Source organism: Chlamydomonas reinhardtii, chromosome 2 (genome assembly GCF_000002595.2).
Source record: "Chlamydomonas reinhardtii strain CC-503 cw92 mt+ chromosome 2, whole genome shotgun sequence".
Taxonomy (NCBI): domain Eukaryota; kingdom Viridiplantae; phylum Chlorophyta; class Chlorophyceae; order Chlamydomonadales; family Chlamydomonadaceae; genus Chlamydomonas; species Chlamydomonas reinhardtii.
The window spans coordinates 3,746,802-3,769,037 of record NC_057005.1 but is presented as its reverse complement, the minus strand read 5'-3'; the positions used below and the strand labels follow the sequence as shown (position 1 = coordinate 3,769,037).

Sequence of the window (22,236 nt, the reverse complement as noted above, 5' to 3'; positions counted from 1 at the left end):
TCGACGCGGGAAAAGGGGGCCCGACAGCTTGCGGCGCGGCCGTGGAAGCCACGGCGCCGTAAGCGGCGCCGGCATGGACCTGGCATGGCCAGGGATACGAGCAGGCACAAGGCACAGTGAAGTGACCCCACCGCAAGGAACGGCTGGTAACGCCGCGCTAACATAGATTGCACACTGATAAGGGACTCGAGTTTGTGGCTGGTTGCCCAAAGGCTCTTTACGTGTTACTTGGCATGCTCGCGGTCACGTCCACAGACTCAGCGCGCGCTTTACCTCAGTTACTACCTGCTCTGAGCTTTCTAACACCTCTTTTGTCTAGCTACTCGACAAGCCAGACTGGGCCTCGAGAAAGTCGCCCAATTTCCACGTTGGCCGAAATGTTGTCCAGGACTTGCCTGCCGACAAAGCCGACCACGGCACCAATTGCATCTCTATGCAATGGACGCATTAGCACGGCGCGCCAGCTGGCCCCGACCGTGGGTGTGGCAGCGTTGGGGTTTGGGCGCCGCCGTGAACAACTGAGGACGACATGCGCCCTTTCCAAGGGTAAAAGCGACGCAAACTCGTCAACTGCTACGACGGGCCGGCTGCGGAAGTCCGGCGCCAAAGACGCTACCCCGCCAAATGCGACCAGCCCCGACGACATCGCGCTGGTGCCGCACGCATACCTCTACCAGGAGCAGCTTGAACGCGTGGACGTTGCGTCGGTGTCGGACATGCGCCGACTCTACCAGCGCGAGCGTGGAAACTTCCGGCGGTACCTCCTGGTGAGCGAGAGGAGGGTTGTGTCAGCGGCCGCTTCGCCCGCCATGGTCGCGTCGGAGGGTTGGCGACGGCGGCAGTGCAGGTCACCGCAACGGCTGTGCAGCGCAAACGCCTCACACGGCGTCGGCGTATGCCGCCGCTTCAAGGTGACCAGCAGGCGGCCGTAGCAGCAGCCCCGCTTGTGCGCGGACGCCATTCACACAGCGCCCCTTTCAGTAGACATGACAAAATGCCCCCTCGCCGCCCGAGCCCGGCAAGGACCAGCAGCCCCACCCCACCATCCTTCACACCCCTTTGTTTCACCCCCATATCTGCTTTTGACCACCTCAGGACATTGTGAAGGTGAAGGACGAGGAGCACGCAGCGGCGATGGAGTTCTTCATGATGGCCATGGACGCCGCCGCGCGCAGCAGCGCCGCCGCCGCCTCCGCCGCCTCCGCCGCCGCTAGCAGCTCTTCGGCGCCGGCGGCCGGGGTACTGGGTGTGGCGCCGGTGCCTCTGGGCATGACGTGCGAGCAGGTGCGGGGCGCGGCGCAGGGGCGGTGCCGAAGGCACGAGGCACGGGACTGGGTGGCTTGGGAGGCAAGGGCGGTGGATGGGGGCCTGGGGCAGGAGGGTTTATGTGCCCACGCTGCAACGATGTAGGTCCCAAGTGTCAACGGGTCGTGAGCGCTGCTGGTGGTGCGTTCATGGCTGGTGATTGGGGCGCGGATGTGAGCCACCAGAAACGCAGGAGGTCGGGTGGAGGGTTGTAGATACCGGCCCAAACTAAACCAAACCCAATGCAATAGAGGGGTGGGCGGCGGGCGTTGGTGTAGGACAGGGTCTGGAACGACGCCAGGCTAGGCCGGCATGGCTGCGGAAGCGGCGGCGGCGGCGGCGAAAGCACGGGTGGTGGGGCCTGGCGGCAAAACCACGGCAATAGCGATGGCGAGCGAAAGCACGTGCACGCATGGGGTGGAGAAGGCAGGGTTGCCAGACGGAAGAGACGAGCCTTCGTTGTGGTGTACGGTATGGCGAGGACCGCGGTGCACTGGCGCTGCCAGGATGGGGACAGGAGCCGTGGGGAGGCTGTGTGGGGGATGGCAGCAAGCTTGTGCCTGTTTCCACGCCGCAGCCCTCACGCCTATCCGCGCTGTACGTTCACACGCCGTACGCCCACACGTGTATGTCCCCAGTGCCGGCCTGAATCTGCACCTGCACCTGCACCTGCCTGCAAATGCCTACCTGCACCTTCACCTGCCTGCATACTGCACCTGCCTGCACCTGCACATATCTGCCTGCCTGCCTGCAGGTGACCCTGAGTGTGGAGGGCAACATCAGCGCCGGCAAGTCCACCTTCCTGTCCATCCTCAACAGGCACCTGCTGCACGACGCAGGGTTCACGGTGCGGAAGGGGGCGGGGTTGGGTGTTGGATATTCCAAAGCAGCCAGACGAATGAAGCGAAATCCGGGGGAGATTGTGCGGTCGTGCGGTGTGCGTGTGATGGGACGTGGGGGGTATCCACGGCGCGGCCGGTGGATTTAGCTGCTGACCGGCAGCCGGGATCCAGGATGTTGTCAGGCAGCGTTACGGTCTGCTGGAAGCGGTTGATGTGCTGCTCACCGCACTAACCCAAAGACTCCACCGCCACCCCCACAACGCCCCCGTCCGGCTCACGCTGCCGCTCCTCCCCGCCACCCATCATGCACGTGCGCAGTTTGTGAAGGAGCCCATCGAGCAGTGGCAGTCGGTGGGCGGCGGCCCGGTCAACCTGCTGGACCTGTTCTATAAGGACCCGGCCCGGCTGGCCTACACCTTCCAGAACTACGTCTTCCTGACGCGCGTGCTGCAGGTGCGGGCGCGTGCGTGTGCACGTGTGTACGGTATGTGTGTGCTATCGTGCCTGTGCCTGTGCCTCCCCAAAACACACACGCGCCTCCCCCCCCGCGCCCCACCCCTAGGAGCGCACCACGTACGGCAGCACGGCCAAGGCTCGGCTGCTAGAGCGGTCCGTGTTCAGCGACCGCATGGTGTTCGTGCGGGCCGTGCACGCCAGCCGCGACCTGGCCGAACACGAGCTAGCCATCTACGACGCCTGGTTCGGGTGGGTGGGCGGACGGGTGTGGTGGGGAAGGGGATGGGTAGCCGCGCCGTTGCTAACCTGTCGGCTGTCGCCGTTGCCCATGTCGCCACAACCACGCCTGCCCCGCCCTGCCCAACCCTGACCCTTCCCACCCACCCAACCCCGCCCTGGTTCTACTTCTCTTCGCTAACTAGCCCACGCCACGCCACGCGACACCCGCCACGCCCCCGCCCCCGCTGCCGCTGCCCTCCCTCACAGGCCCATCCTGACCTCTCTGCCCACGCTGGTGCCCAACGGCCTGATCTACTTGCACGCGCGGCCGGAGACGTGCATGAAGCGCCTCATGCGGCGGGCACGTAGCGAGGAGAGCTCCATCCCGCTCGAGTACCTGCAGGTGCGCAGTGGGGGGGGGGGCTTGCTGGGTGCGGGTTGCGTAGCATGTGGATACGGGGGGGGGGGGGGGGGGAGGAAAGAGGGAGAGGGCTGGTGATGAGGGTGGTGGGCGTGGACTGTGTTCTTGTTGGGGTTGAACGTGCCGGGCGTGCCAGGGTGTCAACCCGCCTTGCCCCTGCCGGGGCCCGTGTACGCCGCCGCCCATGTCTCATCAGCGGTATGCCCCTGCTGCCCCCCCTCTTTTGCATTGGGTTTGGTTTGGTTTGGGCTGGTATCTGCAACCCCCACCACTTTGCCCCGCACCGACGGCTGCTGCCCCCACCCCTCCACCGCCGGCTGCAGTCTCTGCACGATAACCACGAGGACTGGCTGCGCGACGCCTGCACCCTGGCCGTCACACTCAAGCAGCGCCTGGAGCAGCAGCAGCACGCCACCACAACGCCCGCCTCCTCCTCCTCGGCCTCCTGCTCCACGTCATCACCGCAGCAGATCCAGATCCAGTCGCTGGAGGCGGCGCCGCCGGCCGCACTGGCGCTGGTGGACATCCCGCCCTCCATCGCCAACCACCTGTACATCATCGACTCCACCAAGGTGCCTGGGGAAGCGGGGGTGGGTGGGGGCGGGGGATTCGTAAACATCAGCCCACATTAAAGCTAGCCAAGCGAAAATAGCGGAGCACAGGAAGAGGCGACAGATGGGTGGGGTGGCGTGGGGGTGTGGGAGAGATGGAGGCGGCACGGAGACTGACGGCGTGGGAGCGGTACGGGGCTCGAGGGAAATGGAGTTGGTGGCGATTGCAGCCGTGCCGAATGATGGGAAGGTGCAGCCGCGTTGGCGGCGGTTTGGGGACGTCGTAATGTTGGCAGCCCCCCTGGCCGCATCCTGCTTTGGTGCCCGTACCTGTACTCATACCCGTACCCTGCATGTGACATGGCACGTTATTGACACTGCCTGCCCCTGCGGCCACCTACCTACCGCGCAGGTGTCGGGCGTGCCCTCCGCCTCCTACCTGCACTGCCTGCCCTCGCTGGTGGTGGACTGCGACGAGGACGTGGACGTGGACGGCGACACCGCACACGGCCAGCAAGTCAGCCAGGTGGTGAGTGTGGGTGGGTGGGGGAGGAGGCTGTGTTTGTGTGTGTGTGGGGGGGGGCGGGTTATGTGCCCGAGCCCAATGAAATAGGTCCCAATAGTCAAGGAAGCGTTGCCCAGGGGGGGAAGGCTGTGGAGGAGGGGCGGTGGAGGGGTGGCAGAGGGGGCCCATGGAGAGGGGCGGCAGTGGAGAGGGGCGGCAGTGGAGAGGGGCGGCAATGGAGAGGGGCAGCAGTGGAGAGGGGCGGCAGTGGAGAGGGGCGGCTGTGGAGAGGGGCGGCAGTGGAGAGGGGCGGCTGTGGAGAGGGGCGGCAGTGGAGAGGGGCGGCTGTGGAGAGGGGCGGCTGTGGAGAGGGGCGGCTGTGGCTGGCTGCGCTGGCGTGGAGCTGGGCTGGGGTGCACGTTGTGTGGGCCGGGGCTGGGGCCGGATTTAGTGTGATAGGGCCGCGGGTTGGGCCGCCGTGACTCAGCGCACAGCAGGCCAGTAGCCAGCAGGTCACATCTGCCTCACGACCCATCCGTATCTATAATCCCCAATCACCTCTTAACACCCTGCATTCACGCCGTGTCTTCACACCGTGTCGTCACGCCAAACACAGATCCAGGACTACACGCAGTTCGTGGCCGCCTACCGCGCCGCCTGCCACCGCCTGGCCGCAGCCGGGCACCCAGCCGCCGCCGGGCCGCGCCTGCCGCCGCCCGCCGCCGACTACTTCACCACGGACCCCGACACCGGCCGCGTGTCCTACCGGCCGGTGACGCAGGGCGTACCCGGCGTGCCGCTGCCAGAGGCGGCCGCTGCGCCCGCGGCGGCCACGGTGTAAGCCGCCTGCGCACTGCTTCGCACGGCTGCCCACTGCTGCGCACTGCTGCGCACTGCTGCGCACTGCTGCGCACTGCTGCGCCCTGCTGCGCCTGCGGCGATCACTGCTGTGATCACTGCTGCGATCAATGCGGTAGCCGCAGGCGGCTGCGCCTGCTGCGCCTGCTGTGCCTGCGGCGATCCATGCAGTCGACGCAGGCGGCCGCAGGCGGCGGCTGCGCCGTGGCAGCGGCTGTAGTGGTATTGGGGTGGAGTGGGAGTCGATTGAGGTGGGTGGGCGGGCGGGCCGGGCCTATGTGACGGAGCGCCGCCGTTGGTGTTGACGGAGTGGCTGTTGAATGGTGATGACTCGATGGTTGGGTACAGCGCGTGTAATTTTGTATACTATCTAGATGAAGCCCCTGTGCGACTTGTAGTTTTGTTCGTGTTGGGATCAGGCGCCGGCGGCCGCGTTGGCGAGTGCGTTGCAACAGGGTGCTGTGGTCGCAAGAGGTTTGTGTCTTTCGCTTCCGTGCGACTGCGTGTGTGTATGTGTTTGTGTTTGCGAGCATCGCAGCATATGCATATAATTTTGGCAATTTAGGGGGCAGGCTTGAGCGCAGCGGTGCGTGGTGACGACTCATGTACACGACCCACGACACGCTGGGGCTAGGGCTGGGGCCCACCAGGGCGCGGGGGGCCCGACGAGGCAGGGGCTGGGGCTGGGGCTGGGGCTGGGGCTGGGGCTGGGGCTAGGGCTGGGGCTGGGGCTAGGGCTGGGGCAGCCGGGGCTTAGGCTGGGGCCGGGGCTTATGCTTGGGCTGGGGCTGCTTGGGCGTGTGTCCATGAGGTAATGCACGTGGTCGGTTTGGCCGTGTGGGTGGGGGTGGTGGCGACACGGGGACTGCTGTGGACTGTCGGTGGCTTTTATGGCCGAGGCCTGAGGCCCAACAGCCGTGTGTGGCGGGGCCACATTTGCCGTGGGGCCTACGCCTGTGAACCCAGACCGATGTAAACAAAGGAGCAGGAAGCTGTGTCGGTGGTGTCTGATAAGTAATGGCATGTCTGCGCCCGCACGAGCGGCTCGCCATTCACAAATAGGAAGAAGCAATAGAGATTACACGGGCAGGGAACCTGCAATGCAGCCACTGGCCCAGGAACCCTGGTAGGCTGGTAGCAGTGCCAAGGCGTGCCCCCACGCCTTCAGCGCTTGGCATGATAAACTTTCTCCGTGAGTTGCTGCTCGCAAGTTGTGCTCCCATCTCAATTCCCCTGGGACACGAGCCATTCATCTCTCAGGTCACTGCACCTCAGGCGCCACTTGGGGGCTGAAAACGCTTTCCTGGATCACGTGTGCGAATCTCAGACCGTCAGATGGCCCATCACCCGCACTACCGTACCGTTTTAGTTAAAGGTGGTTAGACTTATAAATTAGCTACTCGTATTCCACGACCTGGGCAATTGCCCTGTCATTTGGAGAATGAACTAACCCCCCAGCATATCCCTCTCCTCCGCGCTCTATGGGTTCTGGGTTGGCAAGGGTTTATTTTGGGATTGAAATGAACTACATACACACACACACACACACACACACACACACACACACACACACACACACACACACACACACACACACACACACACACACACACACACACACACACACACTGTACGACAGACCCAGAACCCTGCAGACCAACATCTTCAGACCCACAGCAATCAGCACGCAATTGATTGATGTCACCGCCCCCAAAACCCGCTCGTGGCCCATCCGTGGCCCTTGCAATCTCGGCAATGCGACAGGTTACCCATCCCGGGCCAAAAGGCGAGTAAGCAATGCCCACGGGCCATGGCACTGAAGCCAGCCAACCGCCGCGTAGACAGCAACCGCTTCAGAACCCCGTAATACTTAACCCCTTTCATGCGCGGCAGGCACTATTGAAATGAGGCAAAAATGCGGACACTTTCTATTCACTCCTCGCACTCTTGATTTCTACTTTATAGGCAATCTAGCAAAATGCTTTCAGCTGTGCGCTTCATGGTGCAACAGCCCACCACCTGAGCCCGCATGTACCGGTATGTACGCCAGCGTCAAGCACAAACGCTGGCCTGGCATGACTTCAGCATTTGGAATAACCCAACCGACTTCATTGGTGGTGCACACTTACTGTGCTGGGCTGATTGGGTGCCCTGGAGTCGCACGCACACGGATACTTGGACGATATCGGGCAACACGACGCCAATCACTGCATGTCACGATTTCCACAGCGCCTTTATTGGCGGCGGCACACACGTGTAGCTCTGAGTTTCGAAGCAAACGATGCGCAACGTGTGCCACCGCCACATGTGCACAACACCAACAGGCGCAACACACCTTCCGGCAGCAGCCTCCATATATGTTCTCTTCTTCGGTTCGCTATCGGTTTTGATTGCTAGCGCCCCTATGCTCATAGCATTTGCGATACGTTGGCTCTGCTTCTGTTGATGCCGCGAGTTTGATGCTTCTGTGTCGTGGTTCCTTGGGACGCTTCGGGCCACACTTCACCCGCCATTCGAGCGAAGCAATAATCACTATGCTAAGCTTGAAATGCGGCGGATGGTGCGGCCAACAAGAGCACGCACATGCCAGCACTCAAATGCAAAGTAAAAAGACAAGTTGCGCACACTTGAGTATGCGGCATGCAGATGTCTGTGGATGCCGTGGATGGGTTCTATCTGTGCAAGCTCAAGGCACCGCTGGCGGTTGGTGCATGATGCATGACGTACGTGCCGCCATCACGTGCAAGTAAGCTGAATGGATGAAACAACCGCTGCAGCAACAAAATAGCGTCATTCGATGACCGAGGAGCGTTTAGGCTTAAGGACGTGCACATTAAGTAAATGCGCGCTTGACAGCACGCAGCATCTTGGCGAACACGCCGCCGCCCTTCCGCCTCTCCGGCTTGCTAGCGCTGCCGGCGGCGGCACCAACGGCATTGATGCTGCGGCCGCCGCCACCGCCTGCCACCGCGGCGGCGGCGGCGGCCGCACCCGCGGCAGCGGCACCGCCACAGCTGGCTGAGCGGTACTTGGTGGCGACGCCGTTGACGTCGACCAACGCCACTGCTTGGCTGTCCCGCTCCCTGCCGCTCGCCGTTGACTTCAGGAAGTCGTTTTGCAATGACAACAGGTGCGGAGACGAACCCCAGGCAGCCATGGGAGCATCAGCGCCGCCGGCGGCGCGGCCGCCGTAAGCGCTTGCGCTGGACGTTCTCAGTGCCCAAGCGCTATCGCCACCGTCGGCGACGCCGCTTGCACGGGACAGCAGCAGCAGGCCACCCGAGGTGGGAGGAGCGGCGGCGCCAACCGCCGTGTTGAGGTTAGGTTGGGAGGTTCCAAAGCGGCTCCGGCTGCGGCTTATGCTCCCGCCCGGGCCGGCGCCCACACAACCCGCCGCGGCGCACGACGAGGCAGCAGGCGTGGTGGCATCGCCGGCCGCAGCGGCAACGCAGCCACCTTCCGCCGATAGAGGCGGCACACGCAGGCCGCCGCCGCCGCCGCCCTCCGCCAGGGATGCGGGCTGCACCAGCAGCGGCGGCGCCACCGTCCTTCCCACACAGCTGCTGCTGTTGCTGCTGCTGGCACCGCGCCGCCCTGCTGGCGGCGGCAGCAGCAGCTGCCGGCCACCATCATTGGTGGTGTTGCAGACGCAATCCCCTGCCGCCGAGCTCAGTAGTAGTGGCCCGCTCAGCAGCAGCGGCCGTGTGGCGCTGGCGCTGCCGCCCACAGCGCCGCTGGCTGTGCGCGCGTTGCCGCCGACTCCACCAGCGGCGGCGGCACCACCGCCAGCAGCCGCAACCGCCGCCGTCGCGCCTGACGATACAGGGATCCCGGACCTTGTGGTCGCCAGCAGTGGCCGCGGCGTCCGCTGCTGCTGCTGCGACTGCTGCTGCGACTGCTGCTGCGACTGCTGCTGCGACTGCTGGTTGGCCTGAGGTGGCGATAGCGCATCAGCTGACGTCAGCAGCGGCGCCGCTGCCGGCGAGAAGGGCGCGAACGCCGAGTCCCGGGAGAACATGGTGTCGGTGGTGGCGACCGGGTTGAAGCTGACGAGGCCGCCCGCCGCGTCCAGGCTGCCCAGGAATGCGAGATTTCGGCCCACGACGGCGGCGACGACGGCGACAGCGCCGCGTGCCTGTTGCGGCATTGGCGGCATCGGCGGCGCGCGGCCGCCGCCTGGCCCTGCTGCCGCCCCCGTGCCCCCTGTTGCCGCCACCGCCGCCGCCGTCGCAGCGGTCGCTGCACCCGCTGCGGCTGCCGCCGGGACAGGCATGCCAGTCGGCGTGATGCACTCTGCCATGGCGATGTCCGGACTGCTCAGCCTCATGAGGCCAGGGGCGCGCGTAACGCTGCTACTGCTGGCGGTGGCGGCGGCAACGCCCGCGCCTGCGCCTGCGGCGGCGCCGCAGTCGCCGCTGCTGTACGCAGTGCCACCACCGCCACCGCCGCCAGTAGCGGCGGCTATGGCTACGACTGCGGCGGTTGCAGTACTGTTGACGGGCCTCGAGTTGTATCCCGGCGTGATGCAGCTTTTGCTGGTCTTCAGCGCCGCCTGCCTGCCGCTGGGTGCTGCCGCCGCCGCCGCTAACGCCGCCGCCGCCTCGGCAGCTCCCATGACGCACACGCCGTGAGATGTGAATTTGACGTCCGTGCGAGTGCGGTGATGCGAGCTGCGATCTGCGTGCGCCGCTACCGATGACCGCATGCCCCCGGCCGCCACGGTTTGGGGTGTCACTGTTTGCGCCTGCGTCGGCGTCGCCAGCTCCGCCGGCTCCGCCGCCGCCTTGCCCTGGCGTAGAAGGGACGACACCAAGTTCGGCGGGGGGACCGCCGCCGCATTGTGCACGAGCGAGGCAAAGTCTGTGGCGTTGCCCCAGGCGGCCCCATCCATGTCACCGGAGGTTTTGGGGACAAGCCGCGACGTAGGCGCCGGCGCCGCCGCCGAGGCGTCAGGCGGCGCGGCCGCCTCCCCTAGAAGCATAGAACCGATGCCCGGCAGGACGGAGGAGGTGCCGGCTGAATCCAGCGGCGCTAAGCCCGGCCATGTAAAGAGCGGCGCCGCGGCCGCCGCATCCCCCGGCGGTGGCGGCAGCATCTGCGGCGGCGCCGCGCCTTTCCTGGCTGCGCCGCCTGCCGCCGCCGCCGCCGCGCCGTTGGTGCCGCCCGCAGTGCCGAGCGGCGTCGTGTTGTGTCCGCCGCTTGGCAGCCGCTGCAGCGCCGCCAACGTGGCCATCACGGTATCCGTTTGCAGCTGCTGCAGGTGCTGCATGTGCTGCAGCTGCTGCAGCTGCTGCTGCATGTGTTGCTGCTGCTGCTTCTGCAGCTGCTGTTGCGCCAGTGCAGACGCCAGCACCCGCGAACCGCCACCGCCGCCAGCAGCCCCAAGGCTGGCACCGAGGCTGCTGGCTCCAATGCTGTCTGTTACCGTCGTGCTGGCCCCTCCTTGGGCAGTAAAGAAGCTGCCAAAGCCTGTATGTACCTGGCCGTTGCTAACAGCGACAGACGCGGTGGGGGAGCCATTGCCAGGCGGCGCTCCGGCCCCGGTAATGGCGACGGTGGCCGTAGCGGCGGCGGCTCCACTCATGGGGTGAGCGGCAGTGGTGGGACCAGCGGCTGCTGCAAGGGGCGTCGACCCGCGCTCCCTGTTGCAGCCTGCAGGGAGCTCGGCACCGGTACTGCTGGCAAGTGCCGCCTCAAACACTGCTGCGCGCGCAGGTGCGGCGGCGGTCTGCCGCTGCCCTTCCTGCTGCTGTTGCGGCTGCTGCTGCTGTTGCGGCTGCTGTGTGTGGCTTCTAGCTTCCGCCAGCTCCTCCTGCGCCGACTGCTCCAATAGCAGCCTTGCCTCCTGATCCTGTGAAGGCGTAACTGACCCAGGCACCTGCTTAGGCGCAGACACCGGCACAGCACACTTGCTGATGCCGATGCTGCTGTTGGAGCTGCTGACGTAGGCACCGCCGCCGCCGCTGCCGCCATCATGCCTGCTAGTGATGCTGGCCGCAGCACTGCCGGTGGCGGGACTGAGGGCCGGCGCGACGGCGCGGCCTGGCGCCTCGATTGCTAGGGGCTGTGGCAGCGGAAGGGCTGATGCCTGCGCCTCTGACGCCGCAGGCGAGCCCGCCGCTGGTGCTACTGCTGGTGCTGGTGTGGGTGCTGGTGCTACTGCTGGTGCTGGTGTGGGTGCTACTGCTACTGCTGGTGTGGATGGCGCTACTGCTGGTGCTGATGTGGATGCTGGAGGTGCTGCTGGTGCTCGTGGCGCCTCCATAGCCGTCGCCAACTCTGCGGCCGCTCGTGGCCGCACGGACGCAGCCGCATTTGCCTCTGCAGCCGGCTCCAGCCGGTCTGCTGCCTTTGCCGCGACCCTGTCCGGTGGGACGGGGGCCGCAGCCACAGGCGCCGGGTGGTTGGCGGTGCCAGCAGGGCCTGTGGCTGCGGCCCTTGTGGCTGCAGCACCGCATACCGCCGGCAGTAGCACCTTGCCCTCCACGGCCGCCGCCGCCACCTGTCCATACACGGACTCCAGCCGTGTGCCCGCTATCAGCTTGCCAATGCCCCCTGCATTTGTGAGCACGGTGGGGCACCCAGAAAACGTCAGAATCACAGATGCACCAAACCGTCAGTCCGCCAAGTAGCCACGCCCACGCGCACGCGGGCCATCCAAGCATGCATCCAGGAATGCAGCAGGCAGCAAGCCGGCCCATACACGGAACCCGGGCCCAACCCTCACAACCGCCAACCCAATGCACAACCACCCAACCCATCCATATCCCATCCCACACCACCCGCCAACCACCACAACTCACAGAAGTACGGCGCGGTTAGGAGCTGGGCGGCGGTGGGCCTCCGGCGCGGGTCCACCTGCAGGCAGCTCTCCACCAGTCGCACGATGCCGGTGTCGGCACCCCGCAGCCGCTCGTGCAGGCTGCGGCCGCCGGGGGGTGGCACGCCCAGCCCCGCCAGTCGGGCGTCGGCGGCCAGTCGGGCGTCCTGCGTGTACGGCAGTCAGCCAGTCAGGCGGTTGGCGGCAGGATTGAAGAGGCACGGTTGAGGTAGGGGTGGCCAAGCCGAGCCCCGGGGTTGTGATTGGGGGCGGGGTTCGGGCTCTGGCCTGGCAGCTCGCCCCGTCACGCCCTGCCCCGTGCTGCAGCTGCAGCTGCAGTGCTGCTACTCACCATGTCGGGTGGGAGGCGGCCGTAGCAGCGCATGATGCGATACAGCTGGTCGGCCGTGCTCCTGCCTGCGCAGCGGTAGGCCGCAAGCCGGGACAGGAAAGATGAGCCGACAGATTCAGTAAACTAGGGCGGGGTTGTGTGCACGGGCAACGTGCCAGCCATTTCCAGTCGCACCGTAGCAACGCGCGGCACCAGAAGCTTTGAGCCCCCATCCAAATAATGGCGCCACACGCGCTCGGCACGCCACGGTGTGGCCCCAACGGTGTGCCCGCCCCCCCCCCCCCCGCACCCCATGCCCGTGTATCGCCACGCACCCGGGAACAGCGGCTGCCCCAACGCCAGCTCCGCCAGTGTGCAGCCCAGACTCCAGATGTCGGCAGCGGGGCCATACTGGTCACTCAACAGCACCTCTGCATGTTGCCAGGTGTTACGGCACGGAGCACAGCAAGCATGTCAAAGCCGTACGTACGTTGGAATAGCATCCAGAGTCCATAGGCCCTTAAAAATCAGCCCCTCTGGTCCAAGGTAATGCTGCAAAGAAAACGATTCAAACGCACAGGAGTTGCATCGCATGGGCGGGGCAGCCGGAACTGCGGCAATGCGGCCGCAATGCCTCACAGCGCCGTACGTACCCGGCGCGCGGTACCAGCGTGTGACGACGTAGGTGGACAGCTGCTGGACGTCCCGGGGCCCGCAGCGGGTGTGGCGGGCAAAGCCAAAGTCGCACAGCACTACCTCGCCGCTCCCGTCGTCGTTTATCAGGATGTTCGCCGGTTTGATGTCGCGGTGACAAACCTATTTGCGGCAGCGTGGGACAACGTGTTGTGTTGTGTTGTGTTGTGGTGTGGTGTGTTGTGTTGCGGTGTGGTGTGGTGCAGCACAAGGGCGGCCAGGCGTGTGCTTGACGCCGACTTGACAGCGCGTGTATCAACACCATCGACTTAACCACGGTACTGATTGGCACCACACGCCGACGCGCGGTCCTCCTGTCTATCTCACCCAACCAGAGCCGTGCCTTCGTCACAGCTGCCGCGCCACCACCTACACGGCTCAAACCCAGCACCTCCACCTCTAACACACCTTGAGGTCGTGCAGGTATGCCAAGGCGTGCAAAACCTGAAATGCCAGCAGCTTGAGCAGCGCAGGCGGCAGCCCGCCGCTGCCACCGTACACGCCACCAGCGACCTCGCCGCCGCCAGCACCCCCACCGCTGCCTGCCTTCTGCTGCTCCTGCTCCTGTGCCGCGCACCGGTCCATTTCCTGGAAGGCGGAGCGGCCGATAAATGGGAACACCTGCGGACAGGGCAGGGCCGGGCAGGTGGGCCGGTTCGGAAGCGCATAATGGCACGGCAGCAGCGCCTAACGAACGGGCCGGCAACCCAAAGCCAGCGCGCCCGCACACCGGGGACTGCATGACATCCTGTGTTTTTGCCCGCCGTGCACGCACGTTCCTCTGCCCACCCTGGGTCTGTGTCTACCGTATCTGCCCCATCCATCCCGGCTCGCTCCCCGCACCATGTAGACGCGGCCGCTCTTGCTCCGGAACGCCTCCAGCAGTCGCACCACTGCGGGGTGGTGGAGCGACTGCAACACGCGCACCTCCCGAGCCGCCAGCTTCATGACCTCCGGCTCCTCGTGCGCCTGCTTGAACCCCTTGATGGCCTGCCAGCAGCAAAACACGAGGCAGCGAGAGCAGCAGGGTGCGTGGAGGGTGGGTGTTTTGAGCTACAGCAGGCGGTGGAAATAGTGCAGGAGACCTGGCTGGCACACATGCCCGCACGAAGTGTGCCGTGTCGCGAGCGCACGGGCTGATGTTTGCCCCTGTCCCGCATTCCCGCCCCATCCCGATCACCCAGCAGTGATTTCCCGCGGCCGACTCGCTCACCACCAACCGCCCGGTCGTGCGCTCCACGCACTTCCACACATAGCCGTACGCCTGCGGCCATGATGATTGGCAAGAGTTTATGAGCTGCAAACGTACGGCGTCGATGCAGGTTCGATCGGCCTAACGCCCGAGGTGCGGAGCCGAGCGGGCGCTCCGTGTCTCCCATTCCATTGTACAGCCGTACTTAAGGCTGCCTCCTTCTTTATCGCCAAAGCTGTGCGAGGCTGAGGCTGACGGCGGGTTTCACCCCGTCGAGGGACAAAGGGATGGAGCGGCCCTAGGAGGAGGGCCTTACACACGGGCGCTCCGTGTCTCCCAGACAGCTGCAGCATTTGGCCGCTGCACGCGCTCTGCCCGAACCCTGTGGCCAATCGACTGCCCCGAGCGCCGCCCTGCTTTGGCTGCCGAAGCAGCGTAATTATCGTCTAGCTCTAGCATGGGGTGCACGCTCACCCCCTCGCCAAGCGTGGCGATATACTCGTACTGTGCGGAGGGAGGCGCAGGATGGGCAAGGGGCAAGTAAGTGATGGTCAAGGGACGCGTTGTTAAGACTTGGGCCTGCAGTCCACAACACTACCAGGTGCATACCAAGCACGTCAAGCGCGCGATAGTTGGTTAGGGAGGCCGTCCAGCGCGGGGTCCCGCGCAACATCATTACGGTCTTTCTGACAGTTGCATGGGACAGCATGTTGCCCCTTGAAACCCGGAAACGAGCTCGTTGATTGCATTCATTCAATGATGGTCACCGGCGTTCCCGCTGCTCCAGAACGGCACACTTTTGCCTGGCCATTCTGGCAATTCTGCACCGCCTTGCACCCACAACTGGTGTATTTCGCGTGCACCAGGTTTATGCTACTCACGTCTTCCATTTATGCCAGGCGACGCTGGCTTCTGCACGTGAGCGCCAGGTCGTCGGGAGCCGCTCGGGAAATGCTATCCTTGCAGCTCCATAGCGTCGGGATACGTGTGACTACACGATGACAAAGGTCTAAGACATTCTTGGACTTAATCGCAGTGGAAGCGGAGAAGTTGTTTGTCGACTAAGTGCGAGAACAAGAACCAAGACCTCTGCTTCAGGTCGTGCAGCCCAGTTACAAGCTATATGATACAGTACTAATATCATAGCATAGCTCTCGTGCTAGCTTGCATACACAGGCAAACATGTACTGCAGCAACCCGTGGAACTTTAATTTCGTCATGGGTGCCCCGGCGTCCTAACTACGTCTGCTTTGCAAACACATGTAAATATCTCAAAGCCTAAGGAGTGCAACTGGTTGCGCTGCTGCAATGGCGTCGCTCGTCTTTCCGCAGCGGTTTTCCACGTACAGCCAGGCGCTTTTTTCAAACTTGGCAGCTGTCCCCAGTGTCTTAAAACATTCATCGGGTGTAGCGAGCAATGCGTAAAACCGCGCCTGGTGGCCGTGCGGCCAGGTGGTGCAGGGTGGTGCAGGGTCGGCTCGCTGTTCAGACGTGTTCAGATGTTCACATGTTCACACGTGTTCACCAAACACGACACGCAGGCGCCAGGTCCACTCCAAGTCGATGCTCCAAACGCGTTGAGCGCGCATTGGACCTTGGACCTTGGGACTGGATGTGGCCTTGAGACGTTCGCTGCAGGACTGTGTACCTGCTGTGCGTATGGGTGCGATGGGTGGCGTAGTCCCCACCGTAGTCTTATAGTGTGCAGAGTATTCCCAGACCCCAGCATTCAACAGTCAAGTTGCGATGTCAAGGCATGAGCGCGCGGCTGGCAGAACGGCGGAGTTACTGTACCAATCGGGGGCATGCCCAGTGAGAACCACCGGGGTATCTCACAACTCGGGGACTGCGACGGCAGTCCATTGTCCCAGCAAACCCGCAACTCGCGTATTCCTCCAGCAGTGAAGCAGGTGGCGGAGACATTCATAACCCGCAGAATGACACGATACCACACCGAGGGGGTTGGACCGAGTCTCGCCACGCCCCCCTTGGATTGAGCGAAGAGCAGATGGAAATATGAAGCTGAACAGACCACGAAGTGTCATAATGGAAGAGGAGGTGGAGTGATGACAACTAGTAACCTGTTCAGTATGGCGGGAGGAGTGGCGCGTCCTATGGGAGCAAGCCTACTAGAGCTAGAGTAGGCTGACGGCGTTGCAGGCGGCACGCCCCTGGGGTCCAGAGCAGGGTGATCGTTTTCCACGTCACTGGCTCGTGAACTGCGTCAGCAGGTCCTTCTTGTAACCAATGCAATCTGACGCGCATTGCTAGCGCTCTGGGCGCCCGGCTAGGCCCGGCCAGGCGATAGCACCAGCCAAACACACACACACACACACACACACACACACACACACACACACAGGAGGTTGGGAACCAGCTGCACCCTACGGGACTTAACGCAAGTCACGCAAGTCAAGCAGAGGCAGAAACAGTAGGGCGCGGCAAGGCAGAAGAGGAAGCCCGAACTGCATGCAGCGGAGGGCCGGAGTGGCGGGCGATCGAGTCGAATGCGAGTGTGAGACGAAACACAAGCGGAGGGTAAGGAAGCACCGCGGAGTGGAATGCAGGAATGCCGCGACTCAAGTTCGGGGTGGAGCACCAGGGGCCTGTGGAGCACTGAGCGTATATATGGAGTTACTCGGGAAAGTCATACCGTGCCCTTCCACACATCAGGGTCGAGAATGGCAATTTAGCACACAACTGAAACCCCAAAAGCGCAAACATGACTCTGCAAATCCTGCGACATCCTGCCCGCACTGTACCGAGCAAACCAAGGGACAATGTGTGCATCTAATAAGCGACCTTCGCTGAGCTTGCCTTCGACAGCACTGCTTCCTGAAGCACACCACTCTGAGCGCCGCCAATGCGGACACTACACAACCATTGCAGTAATGCCACCCTGCATGAAACATGCACAGTATTGTGTCCTCACCACGCACCCTCATGACCACTTATACTGGCCCACGCCAATATTCGTCCTGCGTCAACTACTAGTGCCCCCACGGCCTGGTTCCAAAAGGACCATGCCTCCACCCTACCCACCCCGCCTCCGCTTTGCTGCCACTTCCTCCCCTCCCTGCTCATTCGCTACCTCACGCCCTCTACCACTTAACAGCCGCTCACAGGTAGTCGTGCATGATCTTGATTGAGATCTGCTCCGACAGGATCTCTGCGAAGCGCTGCACCAGCCCGTCCACCGCCGAGCAGCCCGCCGCGATGCTGGTGAAGGCACTGGCCAGGTCCACACCGCTCTGGCACGAGTGGAAGCGGCCGCCGGGCGCCGCCGCCGCCATGCGCCGCAGCATGGCCTCGCCGCCGCCCGCCTGGAAGCCGATGGTGTGCACCTGCGGCAGTACACAGCGCAAAGGCATGGTGATCGCACACATGAAGCAAATGAGAAGGGTTATGACGGAGTCATTAACAGACTGTGAACAGTAAGGTGCGGCGTTTGGCGGAGACCACGCACCTGCAGGTTGGTGCGGCCACCATAGGCGGCCACAATGCGTGCCATGGCAGCGTCTGTGGGTCCGGGGTCGGCGTTCGCCCCGTCACTGAGGAACAGCAGCAGCGGCACGCAGTCGGCCGGCTGGCGCTGCATGGCAGACTCGGCGGCGTGCAGCGCGGGCGCGAAGTTTGTGCCACGGCCGCTGAATGAGAAGCTGGACGGGGCGTTGTCGATGGGTGTGAGGGCGCACTGTGTCCGTGCAGAATGATCGAAGGTGACCACGGTGACCAGGTCGCCCAGGCCCTGGTCCGCGCGGCGGCGGCCCAGCATCTGGTTGTAGGCGCTAAGCACGTCCGCCCACTTGCTGCCTTGCATGCTGCCGCTCTCGTCCAGGCAGAACACCAAGTGGAAGCGCGTGGCCGGCATCTTGCTGTCGTCAAACAGCTGCACCGAGCGCAGCGACCGGTTAGCGCGGCGGCTGTCGTAGTGCTTGCGCATCGACGCCTCCATCTTGGTCAGCGCGTGATTACGAACCTGTGGGAGGTGTAGGGCGACGTACGCATGTGCGAAACGCAAAGCGTCTGTGCAAGCAACATAAGCCAAATCAAGCTAGAAGCCAGCCCCTGCTACCACATTGACCTGTAAGCCCCGTCTGCAAGCTTCCCCATCAGACTGCACCCAACAACAACACCGCCACGTGAGTCTCGGCTCACCTTACACAGCATGAGGTCGATGGGGCGCCGCTCGTCCTTGAGCTTGTCCATCACCTGCGCCAGGCTGGGCCCGCCCGGCACGCCGTTGGGGTAGGCGTCGCCGGGGTCGTCGTTGCACTCGCGGCCGTGCGCGGGTGCGTCCGCGATGAGCACGATGAATCGCGCCTTTGACGCCCAGCTCAGCTGCGTGGCGGCGCGGTCCAGAGCCCCCAGCACGTCCTCGGGCCCGTCACCGCCGCCGAACGCGCGAACGCCCGCCAACTGCGTGACAGTCAAGTTAAGAAGAAGGAGACGCAAGCGGCGGCGTCATAGGTGTCATTCAATGCGGGGCCATGCAGCGCCCGGGACAGCTGTGCGGCGATGAGCACAACCAGCACGCCGCAACGGTCGCACACACCGCAGCGACACCATCAGAACGCGTCACAACACACGACGCACAACTCCCGGACCCCGCCCCGCACCTGCGCCTGCAGCGCCGCGGCGTCTTCCGTGAAGTCCAGCTGCTGGAACTGCTGCCCCGCCGCCGCCTCGCCCACGTCACGGTACGCCAGCAGCGCCAGCCGCAGCGCCAGCTTGAGCTCCGGGTACTGGCGCGCGATGCGCGGCGCCACGTCGGCGGCGATGGAGCGGATGTTGGCCTTGACCGCCTCCAGCCAGGCCGACATGGAGCCGGTGGCGTCCACCACAAAGGCAATGTCCAACGACATGGCGTCCGGGCTGTTGTGCTGCAGCTTCAGCTCCTTGTCGCCACCTGAGGGAGGAGCGCGAGAGGGCATCGGCGGTTGGCAGCAGGTGAGGCAGGTCCGGAAAGAGACGAACACATTTCACCAAAAACCGGACCAGGCGCGGGTAGCAAATAGGTTGCGGAAGCGTGGCGTCAACAGCCCAAGAATGTGGAACCTGACCATCATCGGGGCGCCCTACAATACCACTCACCAAGCTTGTCGAGGATGGAGCCGAAGACGCGCTGCTGGCTGCGCAAGATGGCGTCCACGTTGTCCTCGCCACCCGCCAGCAGAGCGCTTTAGTCCGCCCACTCCGCCGCCGCGGCGTCCGCTGCCGCACTGCCGTCTCCCTCCTCGCCATGCTCGCCACTCGCCCCCGCCCCCGCCGCGGCCTCGTCACTGGTGTACAGAGCTTCCAGCGCGTCCGGCAGCTCGCTGGGCAGCGCGGCGTGCACCCAGCGCGAGTAGCAGCGCGGCACGTGGCTGCGCTCCAGCCCCACTGCCAGCCCCACCACCTCCACGCCAGCCTCTTCCGCACGCGCCAGCGCCGCCGCCAGCTGCGTGCCCGTGCTGCCGTACCCGTCAGTCAACACGAACAGCCGCTTGGGCGCGCCGCGTGGAGCCTGCGCGCGCAGCAGCGCCGCCGCCGCGTCCACGGCGGCTGCGTCCTGCGTCGCCGCCTCCACGTCAAAGCGCATCTGCGACAGCAGCGCGAAGGCGGCGGCGCCGTCCCAGGGCTCGGCCGCGGGCTTGATCAGGCGCACGTCCTTGCCGAACGCCAGGAGCACAAAGTCCTCGCGCCCCAGCTGCTGCGTCAGCGCCGCCACCAGCGTGACCAGCGCGTCCATGGCGCACGCCGCCAGCGGGCCGTGCATGGACAGCGACACGTCCACCGCGATGGCCACCGCGTACTCGCGCTTGCTGCCCAGGCAGCGCTCAGAAAAGATCTGCGCGTGGAGGGGACGGAAAGGGCATGCAGGCATCGGGCAGTGAAGTGGAGACAGCGGGTAGCTATGATCATCAGTGACATGGCAAGGGATTCATACGTCAGTGATTGCACTGTGGGTATGCAGTGCCCAGCCGGTCCAATCCAACCTGGCTCCCACCTTCTTGTAGTTCCAGTCGGTGGCGACCGCCTTGATGAGGCCGCCGATGTGCAGGCTGGCGCCGCGCAGGGCGGCGCGGCGGCGGTTGGCCTTGTTGGGCGGCATGACGGTGCCCATCAGCACCTCGCCCATGCGCGCCACCTGCGGCTCCAGCCGCCGCGCCGCCTCTTCCCACTCCGCCGCTGCCGCCGCCGCCACGTCCGGCAGCCGCTGCCGTACCGCCGCCAGCTGCTCCGGCAGGTCCTGGCTCGCCAGCCGCTGCACCGCCTCCGCCAGCGCCTGCTGCCGCTGCTCCTCCTGCTCGCCACCGTAGCTGCCGCCAGCTGCACCAGCCGACATGGCAGCCTCCAGCTCATGCAGGAAGGGGATGGGCGCCGCGGGCGGGCTGACGGTGAAGAGCTGCTTTGGCAGGTCCAGGTTGGCTGCGGCCAGGCTCTGCCGCGTGATGGTGCCCACGAACTCGCGGATGGGGGTGAAGCGCGGAGGTCCGCCGCTGCTGGGAGGGTTGCCGGAGCCACCGTCCGCCAGGGCCGTGGAGAGGAGTAATGATGGCTGAGTCGCACGACTGCCGGCGCCACTTTCCCCGCCTGCTGGGGCTGCTGAGAGCGCAGTTGTGGCCGGGAGCGCGGGAACGCCCGAGGACATGTCCCGCACCATGCGTGCAAAGTGTCGCGACAGCAGCTGCGCCACGCGCGCCGGCAGCTGCGCATCCGCGTGCTCCGCCTCCACCACCTCGTGCTCGGCGGCGATGTCGCGCAGCAGGCTGGTGATGCGCGGCATGAGCGCCTCCTGGCTCTTGTCCTGTGGAGGTTGGAAGTTGATTGGGATGTTGTGAGATGAGGCAACGAGGCGGCAACACTTCGGAGCGTGCCTGAATCCTTGCTGCAACCCGGGCATGGCCAGCAGCCACGGCCACGCAACAACTGCATCTCCTCGGCCCCCGCCCCGCTGACCTTGATGTTGAGGACCAGCAGGTCGATTCCTCCCGGCTGCAGCGCGGACTTGTAGTCCTCGGGCACCTCCTCCTTGGTCAGGCCGTCCAGCACCATGAGGATGGTGCGGCGGTGCGCGGCGCGGCGCTCGGGCGGCACGGCCTCCCTGAACACCGTCTGCGCCACGAAGTCGCAGGCGGTGGCGGGGTAGGTGCCCTCGTCGTACGTGAACGACTCCAGCACGAACTGCCCCACCGCCGCGTCAAACGCCCAGTCCAAAGACTTGAGCACCTGCGGGGTGAGGGCAGGTAGAGCCAGGTAAGGAGGTAGGCTGGATGGTGGCAGAAGCGTGGACTGGTCAGATGGCAACACCAGGCCTTGGCATGTGCGGCACCGTCGCTTCTAAGGACGAGCTCCACTCACCCGTTGCTTGCGCCCGAAGCTGACAACCGCGAACCTCGCCTCTAGCCGGCGCAGCACCTCCATCACCAGCGCCGTGGCGAGCTTGGTGCCGTGCGACTTGGTCACCATGCTGCCGCTGTTGTCCAGCAGCAGGCAGAACTCGAAGCGGGGTGGCTCGCAGCCGGGCAGCACGCGCGAGTAGAGGTGCTGCTGATGCTGGCGAAGCGCCTGTATACGTGGCAATGGGCGGGGATGGGGACGTCCCACGTGCGAGGTGTCAGCAGTGAGGCAGGCCAGGGCAAGCACGCTACGCCATCAATGCCCAGCCGCATCCTTGTTAAGCCGTCCCCCGCCATCACCCTGCTGCGGTAACTCACCTGCACCACCATGTCCACCGCGCGCACCAGGCTGGGCGCCTCCACCAGCCGCTGGTACGTCAGCCGCTGCCCGCCCGCCGCCGCCGCCGCGTCCACGGCCGACAGGTCGGGCGCGCGGCCCGCCGCCGCCAGATCCTCGGGCCGCAGCTCCTGGCGGTGACCGGTGCCGGTCTTGGCGTACAGCTCGGCGATATTGCAGTTGCGCAGGTGCTGCTCCCGCACGCGCGGGTCCAGGCGCACGCTGGCGGCGATGCTCTGCAGCTGCAAGTCCTCGGGGCTGGGGCCAGCAGACACCTGCAAACACACGGCACGCCACGTGGCGGGGTCACGAACAACGAGACGA

General features: G+C 64.9%; 4 protein-coding genes across 4 annotated transcripts in view; 1 reads left to right on the top strand and 3 right to left on the bottom strand.

Annotated features, from left to right (window-relative positions):
- The first annotated feature begins 144 nt into the window (after nucleotides 1-144).
- Nucleotides 145-6,220, top strand: CHLRE_02g095350v5 (uncharacterized protein). Its single transcript, XM_043059620.1, has 9 exons — nucleotides 145-767; nucleotides 1,096-1,284; nucleotides 2,060-2,152; nucleotides 2,466-2,600; nucleotides 2,710-2,852; nucleotides 3,090-3,225; nucleotides 3,567-3,815; nucleotides 4,207-4,323; nucleotides 4,916-6,220. Exons 1-9 carry the CDS (start codon nucleotides 378-380, stop codon nucleotides 5,138-5,140), a joined length of 1,677 nt encoding a protein of 558 aa, XP_042927254.1. The 5' UTR covers nucleotides 145-377; the 3' UTR covers nucleotides 5,141-6,220.
- A 3-nt stretch (nucleotides 6,221-6,223) lies between these two features.
- Nucleotides 6,224-15,334, bottom strand: CHLRE_02g095300v5 (uncharacterized protein). The gene is made up of 10 exons (XM_043059619.1): nucleotides 15,075-15,334; nucleotides 14,668-14,697; nucleotides 14,215-14,265; nucleotides 13,845-13,991; nucleotides 13,410-13,622; nucleotides 12,962-13,124; nucleotides 12,644-12,739; nucleotides 12,330-12,394; nucleotides 11,961-12,144; nucleotides 6,224-11,712 (listed from the first exon to the last, which is right to left on the bottom strand). The coding sequence occupies exons 1-10, from the start codon at nucleotides 15,081-15,083 to the stop codon at nucleotides 7,991-7,993; spliced, it is 4,680 nt and encodes a 1,559-aa protein (XP_042927253.1). The 5' UTR covers nucleotides 15,084-15,334; the 3' UTR covers nucleotides 6,224-7,990.
- Nucleotides 15,335-16,690: 1,356 nt separating this feature from the next.
- On the bottom strand, nucleotides 16,691-19,212 carry CHLRE_02g095294v5 (uncharacterized protein). The gene is made up of 5 exons (XM_043059618.1): nucleotides 19,171-19,212; nucleotides 18,813-19,102; nucleotides 18,352-18,612; nucleotides 17,660-18,172; nucleotides 16,691-17,537 (listed from the first exon to the last, which is right to left on the bottom strand). The coding sequence occupies exons 1-5, from the start codon at nucleotides 19,172-19,174 to the stop codon at nucleotides 17,313-17,315; spliced, it is 1,293 nt and encodes a 430-aa protein (XP_042927252.1). The 5' UTR covers nucleotides 19,175-19,212; the 3' UTR covers nucleotides 16,691-17,312.
- A 48-nt stretch (nucleotides 19,213-19,260) lies between these two features.
- Nucleotides 19,261-22,236, bottom strand: part of CHLRE_02g095250v5 (uncharacterized protein) — a 35,272-nt gene continuing 32,296 nt past the window's right edge. Inside the window, exons 33-37 of the mRNA XM_043059617.1 lie at nucleotides 21,894-22,187; nucleotides 21,538-21,744; nucleotides 21,136-21,405; nucleotides 20,183-20,983; nucleotides 19,261-20,023 (exon numbers count right to left, since the gene is read on the bottom strand). Coding sequence (XP_042927251.1) covers nucleotides 19,376-20,023; nucleotides 20,183-20,983; nucleotides 21,136-21,405; nucleotides 21,538-21,744; nucleotides 21,894-22,187 — 2,220 coding nt within the window. The 3' untranslated portion in view covers nucleotides 19,261-19,375. The remainder of the gene's footprint in view (nucleotides 20,024-20,182; nucleotides 20,984-21,135; nucleotides 21,406-21,537; nucleotides 21,745-21,893; nucleotides 22,188-22,236) is intronic.

Bases quoted from the DNA above. Each gene is read 5' to 3' on its own strand.
- CHLRE_02g095294v5 (XM_043059618.1), bottom strand. The intron at 18,613-18,812 runs GTGCGGGGCGGG...ACTGTCACGCAG, and splicing joins CCGCGGCGCTGCAGGCGCAG to TTGGCGGGCGTTCGCGCGTT. The intron at 18,173-18,351 runs GTGAGCCGAGAC...CACCTCCCACAG, and splicing joins TCGACCTCATGCTGTGTAAG to GTTCGTAATCACGCGCTGAC.
- CHLRE_02g095350v5 (XM_043059620.1), top strand. From the start codon at position 378: ATGTTGTCCAGGACTTGCCTGCCGACAAAGCCGACCACGGCACCAATT. The intron at 1,285-2,059 runs GTGCGGGGCGCG...GCCTGCCTGCAG, and splicing joins TGGGCATGACGTGCGAGCAG to GTGACCCTGAGTGTGGAGGG. The intron at 2,153-2,465 runs GTGCGGAAGGGG...GCACGTGCGCAG, and splicing joins TGCACGACGCAGGGTTCACG to TTTGTGAAGGAGCCCATCGA.
- CHLRE_02g095300v5 (XM_043059619.1), bottom strand. The intron at 14,266-14,667 runs GTGAGCGTGCAC...TCATGGCCGCAG, and splicing joins TCGCCACGCTTGGCGAGGGG to GCGTACGGCTATGTGTGGAA. The intron at 12,740-12,961 runs GTACGTACGGCG...GGCAACATGCAG, and splicing joins ACGCTGGTACCGCGCGCCGG to AGGTGCTGTTGAGTGACCAG.